The following is a 17,215-nucleotide window of genomic DNA, read 5'->3' on the forward strand; positions in this document are numbered from 1 at the left end:
ATGGCTTAAAACTGATCAGGTATCAATCATTTAGCAAGCTGACTATGCACTGTTCAACAAACAAATGTTGAATTTCTGGTGGTTGGGAACGTCACATGCTATATGTTCTGCATTTCCTTGCAGGCACAAGTCGTCACAGGACGTCCAACCACTCCACATTCGGGTAACCACTTCTATCTTTTGTATGACCTGTATTGTATGATTTATTATGCTGCTCTCACCTTGAGCCTGCGGTCTCTTAGTCAGTGGTCAAGGTCGCCGACGACGCCCGGCGTGTTGTTTGGACCCAAGTCCATTTGGAATTCGCCCATCTTCTAGCCCTTCCGGGACTACCCTGCTCCCTAAAAGTAGGTGCATACATACCCAACTGGATGCTTATGATTACTTATTTTCCACTTCCTCTGAGAAAGGGAGAACGCCAGCACCTGTCCTATTCACGCATTTAAACTGGGATTTCGTGAACAATAAATACTGTTTACTGGCATCGACACATCAAAGGAGGCCCAGTAACTCTGTGTTTTTGTGTGCGTGTGTGCATGTGCGTGTGCGTGCCTGTATGACCTCAGTTGCACAAGTGAAGGCAAGGAGTAAAAGCGTGGAAATAGAAACGTGATATCACCCAAAGTCACGGCAGGAAGGAAAAGATGATGGCGGCGGCAGATTGATGCGCTCAGACACGTCCACCATTTCTTCCATTGTCCTCGCTTGTCAGCCAAGTGAATGGCGTCTATTGAGGGAGGCTCAGGTGTGACTGTGTATGTGTGCACATGGGTTCCAGGTCTGTGCATGCCATATTACCGCTGTGTGTGCGAGTGTGTGCGTGAGAAGCTGAATTAAGACTATTGTGGAGAGTCATCAGGCCTGATCCTCCTCCTGCGCGTTCTTTCCTGTTTTTTAAGGTCCACTTACGAGGAGTGACTCCTCCAAGACACAGCCAGGCTCACTTATTTGCAATAGACACACATAAAGAGTGAGATGATCACTCCATGGGCAAAAGTTTTGGGATATGTGATCATTCTGCCCAAAGGAAGCGAATATGAAAGACATTTAGGAGTCCTGACATAGTTGTGAAGGATTATGACTGGAGTTGATTACGGGTGTGAGTCGAGCTATCCAAAAACAAATGAACTAATCTGCATCCTTTGTGGGGACGATGGAAATTTTCATTGGAATGGGAAAACCTACAGGCAAAAGTCTTGGATTGTCATTTTCCCTACAGGAAGAAAATGAGCAATTGGCGTCAACCAGTTGGCACTTTAATCAGAACTGGCCAACATACAGACAAGAGTATTGGGTCACGCTGCACCTAATAAAGTAAAGTTTGACAAAAATATGGAATGACTACAAAATGTCCCCATGTGTAACTTCTTCCACACAAAAACTAATTATAACATCATGGGCATTACACTGGACAGGACATTCCCCCAAAAGGTCTTGATAAGATGACCAATCAACAACTAAGAACCCAATTCCAATAGTTGATTGATTGAGCCGTTAATTAAGTGGTGTGTCCCAATTCGCAATACTTTTTGTAAATTTAGTTAAGTTAGCGCTCCCACCTTTTAGTTATTGCTCCCACCTTTTCTTTTTCTTCTCAACTCCTAAATGTAGAACCTCTCACACAAAGGCCTTGTCACTCTCGCTCTATGCCACGCACAGAGGCACGCACACACACACACTTCACCTTTGCATGGCTCCAGGCTGTACAAATGAGCCGGGCCCACTTCAGAGAACTAAAGAAAACTATTCTCTTGTCAGTCGGAATTATTGAGCGCCGTGTTCCCACAGCGTGTGCGCACACACACACACCTCCCTTCTTCCAGTTAAGTGTGAGAGAGAGAAACTTGTCTCTCTTTAATGTGATCCAGATTTCACACTTTGTCACACTTTGGGAGTGTGTAAGCGTAATCCCCCACTGTGGGCAAGACGTGACACGGACCAAATGATTTCACAGCACAGAAATTTGTCTTTGGATGAAGACATTTATACTCTGACACTTAAAGCATGTCAGGTGTTTATTGTCCACTTTGTGGTTAATATGCAAAATGTGTGGAAGTCGTTTTAATGAGCCTCATAGTTCGGATGTGAACTTATGTGCAAGCCGAATGAGAGATTTTGACATTTGTTGAAACTCGATGAACACAATTTAGAACACATTATAGATTTTACAAAATGAAAACAAAACATTAGGTGCCACCACATATAGTAGATACGTTTTTCATGAGTTACGTAAGAGCAACAACAGTTGTTTTTGTTAGTGTGGCATAGTGAGAGCGAGAGAGAGAGAGAGAGGGAGATTCAGTTTTGGCTGTATTTAAGTTACAAAAGTATTTTTTGTAGTTTTTGTCAACTTTGGCCATTTTTGACTGAAGATTTTTGAAGTTTTGGTGCCTCTTAAGTTCCAGCACAATTTGACTAATTTGTCACATATTACAACAATGTCCTTCACTTCATTTTCTTTGGCAAAGTGATTTGAGTTGAAGATGAAAGATGCTCACACATTGCAATTGATTCGCACAGCACCCAAAGGTGGAAAGAGTGCAAAACGGTACTTGCCCATATTGAGCACTGGTTGCCAAGCAATCAAACAGGAAGCAGCCTGGTGCATTTTCCCACATGTTTGGACTGTTATCATCGGAAAACAAACATTAAATAAAAAACTCAACCAAAATGTCATGTTTGAACTGACTTTGTTGGCCATCAGCCTCTGGCACTCTTCAGTTGTGACCTGCAGTCTTGTCAACATCATTCACTTTACTAGATGTGTGATTGGAATTTTTTTACCATACATGGTCAAGTAAGCGTCTTCCAATATGAATACACACACACATAAAGAACATGTCACACACGTCAATCACAAAAGCAGATCTTGGATTTTTAACCCAAACTAGAAATAAATTTGATCCACACATTCACATCTGCTTCTTTTGAAGCGTTAGTAGAAGATGAGCACACACACACACACACATACACACCATTTTGATTTCAGGAAGAAAAGAGGTGAACGCGGGAGGTTGACAAGTCAAAGAGGAACAGGTGAGAACGTGAATACACATATGCACTTCAGTAGACCCTTGCGCAGACACACACTCACACGAAGGCAAGCAGGCGGACTGTTGTCTTTCGAGGGGCCCACTCTAAGTGTCTGACGCATACTTGAATGATGTCAGCGTGGCTGCTGAGAGATTCCTTTTCCTGTCGCGCAGAAAAACGTGCACACACACATAGAGAAAGGCCACAGTCTTACCACACACATTATCACCCTTTACAAATGTTCTTACTCATATTAAGTCAGTGTGAACTAATTAAAATAAAAACAATGAAAGTCAGGCGTTGGTTTAAGTGAATTATTATAATATTGATCATAAAGGACTGTGACAAAACTGTTCTATAAATAATGAAAAAAATTAATATATGTTTATTTTTTTGTACTTTTTTGCTGTATTTTTTTACTTTTTTGTAAATATTCATTGTGTTGCACAATAAATTAGACTGGTGTAAAAACTATTGACTATGCCCTTCATTTGTGAGGAGGTTAAAAGAACTTTGCAATACAGGGGGATGGACAAAATTGATTCTACCCCGAGAAAAGATTGGAAATTCTCAACATTGGTTGAAATGTTCAAACTTGGTCATGTGACTGAGTCAGTCGGGCCTATTTAAAGGCTGATAGCCATGTCACTGTGCTGACATGGGGTGTACTCCATGAATATGAAACAGAGGAAGCAAATGAGAGCATTGTTTTAGGAGATTAGAAATACGATTATAGATAAGCACGTCAAAAGGCTACAAGACCATCTCCAAGAAGGTTGATGTTCCTGTGACTACCGTTACACATATAGTCGTAAATCACAACTCTAGCAAACTTTTTTTAATTTTGATGATTTTTTCATTTGTTTTAAATTACATTTGTATTTTTGACTTTTATCACATTCAAGTTATTTCAATGACCACTGCGTGTTTTGTTTTGATAAATAGAGGGCTGACAACAATTTGGTGTGCATATGTGTGTGTTAAAGACTTTGGAAAGACAAGACTGTGAACTTGGGCTTTTTTCACCTCTCTGTCGTTCTTTCCTCTGCCAGCCTCGCCTATCAGATAGCGGAGGGTGATGAGAAAATAGTCGGTGGCGGTGCAAGAAAGATGGAAGTTACGCCCTTTTAGCCTGTTTTTTTGTTGTTTTTGTTTATATTGTTGGCTTAGTAGCCCAGTTAAAGATCGAGTGCAACCACAGCCAGGTGTGTGTGTGCACGTGCCTGTAGTGTGTGTGTGTGTGTGTGTGTGTGTGTGTGTGTGTGTGTGTGTGTGTGTGTGTGTGTGTGTGTGTGTGTGTGTGTGTGTGTGTGTGCACAAGTCTGTCATGGTGGCTGCCTCCATTGAGCACCTGAGCGGCGTTTCTTTTCTGTGCTGTGAAAAGCTCTTTGGACAGCTTCTCTTCTTCAGCGAGCACAGCTGCTGTTGACTCAAACACACAAGAATCTCCTCTAGGATGAGACACACACACACACACACACACACACGCAAATGTACGTTTGTTTTTAGAAGCACACAAACTGACAGCACAGGCATCCCAAGGGGGCAAATATTACAATTTCAACATGAGTTGGGTATCAAAGTGAGATTTCAATTGAGGATGAGGGCTTGAAAGTAGGGTTTGTAACAATTGCTAGGGTTTTAAATTAATGTTTCACTCAAACAAGGGTTCGCGTTTTGATTTGATGTTTCAAGTCATGGTTAGAGTTTCACATTTGCGTCAGGATCGGAATGGAGCAGGGCGACCAAATGCAGCTTGGACCAGGGTTTATTGGAGAACTCAAAGACAGACTATAAGCGGCTCGACTAGGGACAAGACTAACTGAACAAAAAGACAAGATAAAGACAGGAACGACGACGAGAGACGAGAACAATCCGACAGGGGTGTGACACACGCAGACAGGACTTATATACGCGACAGGTAAGGAGAGGCAGGTGACTGTGATTTGTACATAGATTGAGAGTAGACACAGGAAGGGAGGGCCGAGCACACAGACGCTGACAATTTGGGTTTTAAACCTGGTTTAGGGTTTCAAACTGAGAAGGGTATCAGATTAATTTTTTGGAGCTTGCTTTCCAAAAAGCATAAAGACTGCTGTGTCATGATTTGTGTTTTGTCTAGATTAGATTTATTTCTTTTCCAGGTATTTCTTGTCATCTCGTTGGATTATTTGATGCCCCGCTTTCTGTCAGTCTTTGTTGAATCATGGTCTCGTTTTGACATTTTGAGTTTTAGTGAACTTTATTGTTTAGATTTTCTCTCCCTGCAAGTGCTTCTTGTTAATAAATAATTAAGTTCAGTCCGTCCTACTCTCCTGCATTTTGGTCCAATGCTACATACCCCAATCATGACATGTTGGCTTCCAATTATGCGCTGTACTCAATTGCCCTGAACCTTATTGTCAATTGAACAGTTGCTACAGCCTGTAATTAAGTAATTCCTTGTCAGAAGCATCTGGAGGTACCTCAGCGCTGCATCTGCATGGTGTCATGCTCTTCAAACCGACGACACGGCCAACAGCAGTCACATTTCAACCATGGAAACTCGTGCATCACCTCTGGGAGAACGAAAAGAACCAGATCAGCGAAAGACATAAAAGTCGCGTGGAAAGCCATGACTCTTCCGAGGTGTCGACGCCTCTGATGTTTTTACCTCATGCGAGATCCTCGTCCTCCTCTTCCTCACGTCGGTTGAGAGGATGAGGATGGACAGCAGATGTGCCGAGTGAAGGAGCAGCGTTAAGGTTTCAAATAAGACGGAAAATGATTTGCAGAACAGGATGAGAGGGGGAAACGTTCCCCTTTGATTTGTGTGACGTGCGATAATGATCACTGACAGGCTACAGATGACGTCTGCAAAATATCCACGCACAGATGATCATTTTGGATCACTCAAGATCAATAAGAGTTCTCTATCTGGAGCACAACTATAATACCATGAAAGATGGTAGACTGGCAGTCGTAGAAAAAACACAAAAGTGTTTCAACTTTCAAAAGTAGGGCTTTGAGCCACGATTACTGTTTCAAGCCTGGGTTTCAGGTTAGAGTGTGTGTTTCTAAATGGTGGTTCAAGCCAGGGTTTAAACAATTTTAGAATTAGAATTTAGAGCCAGCGGAAAAGGTTTCAATAGAGGGTTCCAGTTTCAACTAGTTAGGCTTTCAAATTAGGATTTTACGTTTCAAGACAGGGTTACTTTTAAGTTAGGGTTTCAACCTCGAGTTAGGGTTTCAAGTTCCGGTTTCAAGATAGTGTCAGAGTGTTACTCAAATTACAGTTATGGTTTGGAATAGGATTTTAAATTGGGATTTCACATCTGGTTTGGGAAATGGGAAAAACATCTGCAGAAGTAAATAATAAAAAATATATAGTAATTATAATCTATTTAATAGTCCACATTTACACTCAAATAAAGAATGCAACAGATTACCTTGTTTTAATGGCAACAATTTATATGAAATAAAACATCAACTGTACAAGATTGTCCGTCCATACAATGAGTATCAATATCATAACATACATCTGACAACAGGTATAAATACAATATCTTACAATGAAATAATGTATAGTTTGCATATAATATAACAGTAGCTGTGTGTGTGTGTGTGTGTGTGTGTGTGTGTGTGTGTGTGTGTGTGTGTGTGTGTGTGTGTGTGTGTGTGTGTGTGCCTATGCATGAACACAAAATGAAAATGCAGTATAATGCCCAAAGAAAATAAATTACATATGAAATTTTGTGTCCTCAATCTTGAAACATTTTTAGTTTTTTATTTTATTTTATTTGCTAATTCGAATATTTAAAAAAAATACAATTTTAATTCACATTCATATAAACCAGCGGTAAGTGCACATTAATACATTAATATATTGTAGCGGCAGTCTGTTAGCTTTAGACAACATGAGCAAAAACAACAACATACGGCAATAGTAGAAATGGCTTCACAGGTTTTAATTGGCATAAACTTGATAGGCAGTAAGCTCAATGTATGCACTCTGTGGCCATAACATTAGGTTCACCCGAGATGAGGTTTACAAAAAACAATCTGTGTTTAAATATAGTAACTAATTAATATTGCCAGCATAGATATTTTAGTATCTGTCTAGTAGGAGTTCTTAATTTGGTCACAATCAGCCATAATCTGTCAAGTGAGTTTGACGAACCCCTGGAAATTAAAGTAAAATGGCCAGCTGATTTCCTGTGTCTTTCCAGGCATCTAAAGACTTTTTGTGGGTGAGAGACATGCTTACCAAATTCCATGTATCTAACGCACAGGTGTCAAACTCAAGGCCAGATACGGCCCGCCACATCATTTTATGTGGCCCGCGAAGACAAATTGTGCATCATATTTGTGTCATTACTAGAATTGCAAATTGTCTTCACTTTTAATATCTTTTTTTTTTTTTTTTAATATTTGACCAGTTTTTACTCGTCTGATTTGATCACGAGTTATTTGTCAGTTTGTTTTGTAGCTTTTACTGTATATAATATGAGGTGCTCATACATTTATTTGGGTTGACAGTCATAATGGCCCTCCGAAAGAAGCTATGACTATAATGCGGCCCGCGAAAAAAATTAGTTTGACACCCCTGATCTAAGGGAAACTGTCTGACAGAACTGATTAAAAAAAAACAAAAAAAACAAAAAAAACAATGCCAACCAAGAATTTACTGTTTCATGGTGAGTAACCATATTTTGCTGGCAGAATCCCTGCATTCCTTCCTGTGTCTTTTTAGACATGGCTTTTTTTTGTGGGTTTACTCATAATCAACATGCCTACCAAATGTCATGCTGCTAAATGAAACTGGCTTTGTGGGCTGTATTTTGAAATACTTCCACAAAATGGTGAGTTTGATGGTGTCATCTTATGAAATATGTACTGAGTGCTTTGAAGTGTTTAGCAGCCTTTTTTCCCGCCTTCTGCTCCGACCAGTGAAGTGAGTCTGGATGGTGTTTCTTTAACGACACTAACACGAAAACAAATAACATTACGCACAAACTATTACATTTATACAAAGACCCGGGGTTGAAGAAACATGCTAAATGCTACATAATCATATCTGACTATGTACAGACACAAATGTTCAAAGGACGGAACATGAGGATGTATTTATTACTCCATACTTAGTCTTGAAAAATACTTTGAGGGATTTTTGATTGTTTTGAAAAAATAAATCTCTGCTTACATTCTTCATTGAGTTCCAATATGCGCTAAAGTGTCGTGGCTGTCATTTGTCCCTCCGTTGCTAACATTGATAGTGAATATGCTGGTGTTGGTGCACTTTGCCGTCCACGTGCGAGTGCGAGTGTGTGTGTATGTCGTGCGTGTAGATTTTGGGGTACAGCTTGGAGGATGTCAACGGCTGGTTCTGGTGGGCCATATAGTCCTCGTAAGACAGGGCCTCTTTGTCGGCGCTAGGGCACGCTCTCTCGCGGCCCGCCACCGGCAGGCGCTGCGAGACGGTGAGGGCGGAGGAGGCTTGTGAGGAAGATGAAGAGGAGGAGGACGATGGGCAGCTGCGTTTGGACTGGCAGAACCAGAGGAGGGCAGTGCCCAGGACGAAGGCCACACCCGCCGGTATCCCGATGATGACGGGCCAGGGCAGGCTCTGCGAGGCAGCGGCCAGGACTAAATTGTTTTGGGGCTTCACATCTTCAAACAAACAAATCAAGAGCAAAGACATGGTCATCCACAAAGAAGTCAAATCGTGACTTTTCCGGCATAGCTTCCTTCTGAGGGTCTTCATGACAAATTTCATGTTGCTAAGTAAAAGTGGCTTCAGGGGCTGAAATCTTTAAGCAACATAATGAAGAGATGACCCTAAAATGAACCAAAATGGCAGACTTTCTACGTCTTTTCGAGCATAGCCTGTTGAATGTTTTTATGGGTTTGCTTATGATAGAAATATCTCCCCATTTTCATGCTGTTAAGTGAAATTAATTGCCTTGGGCTAAAAATTTGTTGTCTTGCTTTAATTAGCAAAATTACCCTAAAATGGGCATGGAAACTAAGGTTTCCCATGTTTTTCCAGACATTGCGTCCTGAGACTTTTATTGTGGCTCTACTTATGATACCTGTGTCTGCGATATTGTATTTTGCTAAGTGAAACTGTCACGAGGAGAAATTTATAATGAATGGTCAAAATGTCCTACAACGGCATCTTCAAAGCAAAATGTCTGACCATCCTGTGTATTTTCAGGCATGGGTTCATTAGACTTTTTGTCGCTTTGTAAAACTGGTTCCGAGGGCAGAATTTTCAAATTCACCTGTATGTCCTAAAACGGCTGGTTGGAACAAAAATTGCTGTGTTGCTTGGGCATTGGTTCCTTCGACCTTTTGGTGGGTCTAGTCATGAAAGACATGTCTACCAAATTTCAGGTTGCTAATAGAAACTCAAATGTTAAATTTTGCCTTGCTTGGACCCAAATCAATAGAGCAATGGACATAACTTTATGGAAAAAGACGGGATCTCACCTGGCAGCACGGTAAGGTAGGCGCTCCGAAAGCTGTATCCCATGGTGTTAGCGCCCAGGCAGATATACATGCCGGCATCCTCCTTCTTGGCGCGAGTGATCAGAAGCTTGTTGAGGTACGAGCCGTCAGGCCGCGACCAAACGTCCCCAGTGGGCAAGACCACATAGCGGTGGTCCCCCACCTGAATGACAGCACACAAGCAGGATGGAATACATTTAGCCCTTCTAAACCATACGTACCATTTTCTTTCTCTTTCTTTGATACTTTTTTATTATGTTAAGTTCATTTTGTTTGTTTGTTTTTGTACATTTCTTTCATTCTTTTTTCATATTTATTATCAGTAAATTTTGTATTGCATTTTTTTAAAATCTGTCTTTATTCATGTTCCATTTAATCTGATTCAAAAGAATTTATGCAGGTGCCTCAATCACTCACTTAGGTCAGTGGGAGAATCGATGCTAAATGTTATTTTATTTGTTGCCTAATTATTCATTCATTGTTTAAGTTTGATTTCCTTCAACTTTATTTTTTTTAATAAAATATTATTAGTAAGTTAATTAATGGTTATTAATCAGCATATTTGTTTTTTTAGCTTATTTCATATAGTTACACTATATAATTAACATACTTCATATAACATACAGTTAGTATGGTTTTAGAATTTAAAAAATAAAATGGTCTTGAATATCATTGTATGTGAATATTTTTTTCTTTTTTCACAATAATTACTATCAATTACCATCTACTCTACTTAAGTGTGCTTTAATATGCTTCCTAAATGTCATCCATACAAAAGCTCGACTTGGATTGCTGTGACGTCACCCCTCCACTGCAAGTGATCTGGGGCAAACGCCCTGATGTAACGCCATACCTCGAGCGTGGAGTTGAACTTGCTCTCGTCACCGGCCTCCACCCGCTTGAGCCACTGGATGACGGGCTTGACGTCACTGCGCACTTTGCATTGGAAGGACGTGCTGCTGCCGTAGTCCACTGTCGTGTTGACTGGGTGAGTGCCCGTCAGGATGGGCTTGGAGTTGGTGCGTTCTGTCCAAACACACATGCAACAATAACATTGCTGTTTCAACTGCTTTAATATAAACCATTTGGAGACACATGTACAGATGTATTCTCTCATAGTAGTTCTTGTTTCATGATGAACACACTACTTATCATTTTCTGCTGCTCCATACAATCCGCTGACTTTACTAGCTGCTATTCCCATTCAATTAGTACCCAGTATTGCTGCTATACGTCGATTGCAATGACATTCTATGGCAAGAATTAACAAAGAAGTTATGTCCAGGCCAGGCTACTATATACGTAGTGTTTTCATTGATTTTTGTGACTATAGGACTCACGTATGACTTCCACTTTGTAGGTGGCGTTGATGTGTCCTGCTCGGTTGGACACGTGACACGTGTACTTGCCGCTGTGTTCCGGCGTCAGGCTCTTTAAAGTCAGAGTCCATTTCTTTTTCCTGTCCTCCTCCGCACCTCCATTTTCGTCATCGCCCTGTGCTAGTGGGCGTCCATCCTTTAGCCACACAATTTCGGGTCGAGGGTTGCCGCTGGCTGTGCACTTGAGGCGCACTGAGCTGCCCACCGGCCGGGCGATGACGCGCTTCCTCATCTTGGCTGGCTGTGTGAAGCGAGGACGTACTGTGGGGGGGCAAACACAGGCAAGGGTGAGCCAAGTAGTAGATGAAATAATCACATAAAATCCAAATCAATTGTATTTTTAGGGTGATGACGGCGAGGTCTTTCAAATGGAAGTCTAATAACAAAAAAATAAATAAAAAACCTCATGTTCTGATCTGACTGTCACACTGGTCATTGCTCACATGAGCACTGAAGCCGCTCAGCAGAATGAGAGTCCCCAGTGGGAGAACTCTCCTCGGCACAAACAACAGGATTGAAAGAGACATTTCTGATTTGTAAAAATATGTCAATAATATTACAAAAATAAATAATGTTTATTAATCATTCAGCGAGAATCCTTCATGTGTTCTTTCTTTCACGTTTTACTGAACAAAACTCCAAATGTATCGAACCAAACTGAAAACTGTGATTACAACACCAAAATGGAAATAAACAACACCACAAACACAAAACGCATGAAATTCATCCGTAAAGTGGTGCCCGCAGTTGAGAAAGAATTCCTTTGCTTTTGCAGCCCCATATGAAAACTATTTGTTATTGCAGCGCCGTGTAAACAAGCAGGAGGGAAGAGTTATGTGACACATTGTTATAAATGGTTCTCTGCTGGGCGGGATCGCACAACAAACATTCCCGAAAAGGCTTTCAAGTCTGGCCTCTTTTGTCCCTGTCGGCCAGTGGAGAAACGCTACCGGACGGCCCGAAACGATCTTAACCAGACGGGAGGAGGAGCTGGACGTTTGGACATAAATCCAAGAGGAAAAACATGCAAAAGGAGCTCCGAGCGATTCAAATGCAAAAAACAAAGCAAAGACCAAAGGACTGACGTTGCAGAACATGAATTAAATCAAAGGGGAGGTGAGCAGGGAACAGATGGAAAGGAGGTTCACGGCAAGGTCAGAAATAAAACATGTTTTCGAGTGATTACATCATCGTAAGAATGCATATGGCGTTCAGTAAATACACATATAGTTAGGATTTGTCAAGGCCTGTGACGTATAACTTGCTGTAAATATATTTTTAGATATCTCACTGTTGAACTTTAATCTTGGTCGATCTTATTAATGTCACAGGCAATCAGCACCAAAAACGAATCAGCCAAGCAAGTGAGCTACTTGCCCCGTCTGTCAAGTTTAGAGACGATTGGAGAAAAGCAGCCGGAAAATAAAGAGACTTTGGAGTATTTGATCTTGGTGTGATTATAACCATGACCTCACCTTTTAAAATTTGTTGCGTGAAAATTTCACCTACTCTCAAACATACATGGTCAATATTATGTACGTATTTGGCTGCTAATTTAACAAGTGGAGTAAACAAACAAATACAAAAAGTTTGGGTCACAGTTCTTAATCAAACGAGAGATGTAAAGAAATTTGAAGATGAAATGATTAAAAACAGAAATATACAGAAAGCAAAATTATGTTCAAGATAATTAAGTAATATCTTCTTTTATTGGCATTACCCAGTTTCCCGGCCAGCTCTGGAAGGTGTTCTGAGTTGACTGGCCCGGCTCGGGAATCATCTATAATGACAGGGAATAAAAATCATAACAATGAATACACAATTGTTGGTTAAATAAATGCATTTTGATGACAATCAATAAAGATCTTGTTTCATCGATTGTAACCTAAATGATTTTTTTCTAACAAACAAAAAATATTTTTTGAAATAGCTATTAACTTTTGTAAATATTAATACAAACAATTTAATTTTTTTTTAGCTCAAATTAATTGGAAAAATATATTGCAGAAGGAAGCATCTTGACAGAAAGATATTTACATAATTACTATATAAACCAAAAATATTTTCAATACTTGTTGAATGATTAATGATTTTAAACATTTAAAAACATATTTTCAATAAATAAATAAATAAATAAATAAATAAATACAGGAAATTCTTTTAATCATGCTTTCTTTTGTAATCAATGATGCCTCTATTGTATCTTCTTTCCTGTATTTATTTATTTATTTATTGAAAATATGTTTTTAAATGTTTAAAATCATTAATCATGATACAATACAGGCATCATTGATTACAAAAGAAAGCATGATTAAAAGAAAAAAAAAACCTCATACATAAGTGATAATAAACCAATTTTATTTTTTCCAAAATAACAAGAATAACACTTTTAAATTGTTACAAAAATAAAGACTTAATTACAAATACGTCATTTCTATACAAAAAAACCCCAAATAATAAATCCACAGGAAAGGAAAGAAGGTTGCAGTTAAGGACTCATCAGCAACTAGAAACACACACACACACACACACACACACACACACAGAATGTGTCCAGCAGCTGTTTGCTTGCCTGGAAACATGAATACCAACTGTCCAGTGTGTGTATGTGTGTGTGTGTGTGTGTGTGTGTGTGTGTGTGTGTGTGTGTGTGTGTGTGTTCAAGGGGCCCATATTTTCCTAAAGGGTCATGTCCTTCTAGGATTTAATATAGACACTGGATAGTATGTGACACAACTGCTGCATGTGTGTGTGTGTGTGTGTGTGTGTGTGTGTGTGCGTGTGTGAATGTGTGCATGTGTGACTGTGTGTGTATGTGTGCATGACGTGAATTAGTGGCCCTTGCACAGAACCACTAGACTGCAGAAAGTGCTTTTTTTTCCGTTTCTTATCATCATACACTCCCATTCTCTCGCTCTCTCTCTCTCTCTCTCTCTCTCTCTCTCTCTCTCTCTCTCTCTCTCTCTCTCTCTCTCTCTCTCTCTCTCTCTCTCTCTCTCTCTCTCTCTCTCTCTCATATCTAGTATACACTAGCTACACATTTTGCATTTTTCTTTTCAAGTGTCATTATTAACTAAATTAATCTCATGGATGGATGGATAGATGGAGACAGACAGACAGACAGACAGACAGACAGACAGACAGACAGATAGATAGATAGATAGATAGATAGATAGATAGATAGATAGATAGATAGATAGATAGATAGACAGAAAATAAATAATAAGAAGAATTAAAAAATAAATAAAAAAATCAGTCTGAACCAGAAGAAAAGTACACAAATGTTTACAGTGTTATCCGTTAGCTGCAATAAATAATAACGACAAAGAAATTTAGCAAGTTCAAGAAAGCTTTCACACCTATGTGCTCAGACCCTGATGAAAAACAAGTTGGGCATGTAGGAGTAGAGAAAAGTGCAATGTCATCAAGAAGACGACAAAGTGGTGCTGAGTAGTCAGACATGGGCAGCTTTTCCTCTTGCACAAAAGCTCTAACAACGCAAAATTGCTCTGCTAGCAAGTGGGTGTGTGCATGTGTATGTGTGTCTGTGAGTGTGTGTTCTCAGGTGAGCCCACCTAAACACGATCCTATAAGTCCTCATCTAATCAATCTCCATGCCTTTTTCTTATGTGTGTGGGCATATCTCCTGCAGACTAAACAATATGCGCTGGAAGAAATACACAGAGTGTGTTCATGTGTGTGCACGTGTACTTTGTGTGTGCGTGTGTTGAACTTGAAGCAGCAAAGTTTAGTATTTCCTGAAGCCAGTTGTACCAAGGTTTAATCGGGTGCCATGAATGGACTCAATGCACTAATTACACCCCCCTGTGTGTGTATGTGTGTGTGTGTGTGTGTGTGTGTGTGTGTGTGTGTGTGTGTGTGTGTGTGTGTGTGTGTACGTGTGAGCATATACTATGACATCATCGACACAGCATCAAGTGCCAGCAAGACTGTGTGAGGCATAAGATCTCAAATTCCCACCATGCTGCCTCCAAATTCTCAATGGTTTCCCCTCTTAATGGCAAGTCCAACACACTCCCCGTTTTGGGTGCCTCATCATACCCTGGAAAGTTAGGGAAAAAATAGTGCCAGACACCAGTTTCTCCAATCAACACAAAATTGGGTGTGACAAGACCCATGAAATATTTGACCAAAATTTGAACAATTTGTCCTCGACTTGTAATTGGGTGGACATGCCTATCATAACAGGACACGGATAAAAGTCTCCAGGAGCCATGCCTGAAATTCTATTTAGTTTGAAGAAGGCATTATAATCAAATACCACTTCTACAAGGGAATATGCTCAAATCTGCCCCAATGGAAAATGATTACCCGATGTGAGCTGACTCCAAAAACAAAAGCAAGGCGTCAAAGTCAGATTGTTTTAAGAAATAAAAAAAGATTAGTTTAAGTAAAACTACACTGTAAATCCCAATCTGCTTTCCTGCGGCTGACCCCGGTCTACCCGTAACAAGGCATGAAAAGAAAATATTCCCACTCAGGGAAGTATAAAATATCTTAGTCTGTTCCTGAGTTCTCGTGTTTCAGTGGTTTCTCCTGAAAAAAAAAAGTGTGAAGAAAGAAGGACTTGCATTGTTTCCATGCAACAAACCTCTTTAATCTCGTGTCCGCATGAGATTGTGCAAATTACACGTGTGATTAACGAGCAGTGCTTTTATGGCAGACTCCGGATCTGTTTTCCATCACTTATTCACCCGTCTCGTTTGACTCGCTGCAGCCAACTTTGGCTCGTTTACGCTGTGGCCAAGACGTAGCGATAATATTTGCAAGCGCGTGTGTGCAGAAGTTGTGTGTAACCACCGTAGTGTAATGTGGTTGTAATCACATTTGTGGAATGTGTCAAAGAATGGGGGAAAACAAAAGCCTCATAGGTGAGCTATAATTGTGGTCGTCGAGTCTGCTTCCAAACCTCAACCAAGTCTGGTTGGACATGATTCCAAATCAAAAGAACTCTCAATCCAAGTAAAATTCCTTGCACCCACTTTTGAAAAATGATCATCAAACTTTGATGCCATTCTCCGCAGAAATCAGTTGAAAAGTTGGGGCTCCAGTTGGGTCTCTTTGGTAAATTTCTGCATCGAAGTTCCCCAAAGTACAAGATGGCTTCTTTCAAGCCAATATGGCCGACTTTGTGCTCACGCTTGCGCATGGGTCCTTGAAACTTTTTCGTACATGATAGACATGTCCATCCAATTTCTTGTAAACTGGCGAAACTAAAGTCAGTGGATAATTTTTCAAATTCTTGTGGATGGCCAAATAGATGGCTGACTTCCTGTTCAGTTTCAGACACCAGTGCTAGAGGTTTGTTTTTGGACAACCTGTTATGATAGATGTACACCCATTACATGTCAATCGGTGAAAGTTGGTGTGCTTTTGTGGCTTGCCTGAATGGTTACAATGACCTTGGATGGCTGCTTCAAAATGAAATGGCCAACTTCCAATTTCGGTCAAGGGTCCTTGAGCGTCCTGTTTTGAGAGAAATGTCCACCCAATTACATGTCATTTCGTAATTGGGGATGTTGTGTTGGGTATTCCCAAAATAAATACATTTCCACAAGGATATATGCACTTCCAAAAATTGGCAAGTTTTCTGGCATGTTGAGGGCCCCTTAAAGAGGTGATTCATTCTTAACAAGAAGAATAATAAACAGACATTCCAAGAGAACACCGAACATGGATACAAACGTCATGCGATTAATTACTTCATGTCCGCTATTCAGGATGGCTCATAGGTGGTGTGTGTGTGTGTGTGGGGGGGGTCTGCACCATGCACGTCATTACTGGCAAACAATACCAGGACCTTGATTCTCTAAAGATTCTCTAAATCTACAGCCCATACTTTTTTCAGTTAAGTGGACCACATGCTGTCCTGGGACTCAATATGATATACAAATATATACATATATGAAGAAAAAATTGAAAAAAACGGACCCACAATGCATTGCTTTCTATGTGAACAAATGGATGGCTATTGTTTACAAATAGCTCTCTTTTTACACGGTTGTTCTCGCGTGAACACAACTCTTCAGCTTGAACCCCCGTGATCTTCTGGTCTCGCCGGTGCTGATTTCTGGAAACCCTTGCAGACAGAACGCAGTCGGTGTGCATTGCATTCCGTGCGGCGTCCATAGGTCTTCCGCACAGACCGCAGCGTATCCGTTCCGGACCTGGTGTGAATTAGGCATAAAAAATCCCTCTTTCTACTTAAGTAGCGAGAAGCAGGAGGAGCCTTTCACGCGGTAACGAAAGTCATCAAACGGGTTTGATAATGGTGGCGGTGTGGCATAGAGCGG

General features: G+C 40.4%; 1 protein-coding gene and 1 long non-coding RNA gene across 3 annotated transcripts in view; both read right to left on the minus strand.

Moving 5' to 3' along the window:
• Positions 1-2,284: 2,284 nt before the first annotated feature.
• On the minus strand, positions 2,285-6,025 carry LOC119129314. The gene is made up of 4 exons (XR_005099166.1): positions 5,687-6,025; positions 5,499-5,591; positions 4,385-4,484; positions 2,285-3,195 (listed from the first exon to the last, which is right to left on the minus strand). It is a non-coding gene; the product is annotated as an uncharacterized LOC119129314 (long non-coding RNA).
• Positions 6,026-7,600: 1,575 nt separating this feature from the next.
• Positions 7,601-17,215, minus strand: part of fgfrl1a (fibroblast growth factor receptor like 1a) — a 35,734-nt gene continuing 26,119 nt past the window's right edge. The window contains exons 4-9 of one of the 2 annotated variants that reach the window (XR_005099114.1): positions 12,622-12,681; positions 10,863-11,162; positions 10,376-10,548; positions 9,505-9,685; positions 8,216-8,682; positions 7,601-7,996 (exon numbers count right to left, since the gene is read on the minus strand). Coding sequence is in view for 1 of the 2 variants with exons in the window: in XM_037261918.1 (XP_037117813.1) it covers positions 8,276-8,682; positions 9,505-9,685; positions 10,376-10,548; positions 10,863-11,162; positions 12,622-12,681 (1,121 nt within the window). In the remaining variant the exon portion in view is untranslated. Of the gene's footprint in view, positions 8,683-9,504; positions 9,686-10,375; positions 10,549-10,862; positions 11,163-12,621; positions 12,682-17,215 lie in introns of both variants that reach the window. The other variant, XM_037261918.1, reaches the window with a different exon arrangement.

The sequence above is a fragment of the Syngnathus acus genome, chromosome 10 (genome assembly GCF_901709675.1).
Source record: "Syngnathus acus chromosome 10, fSynAcu1.2, whole genome shotgun sequence".
NCBI lineage: Eukaryota > Metazoa > Chordata > Actinopteri > Syngnathiformes > Syngnathidae > Syngnathus > Syngnathus acus.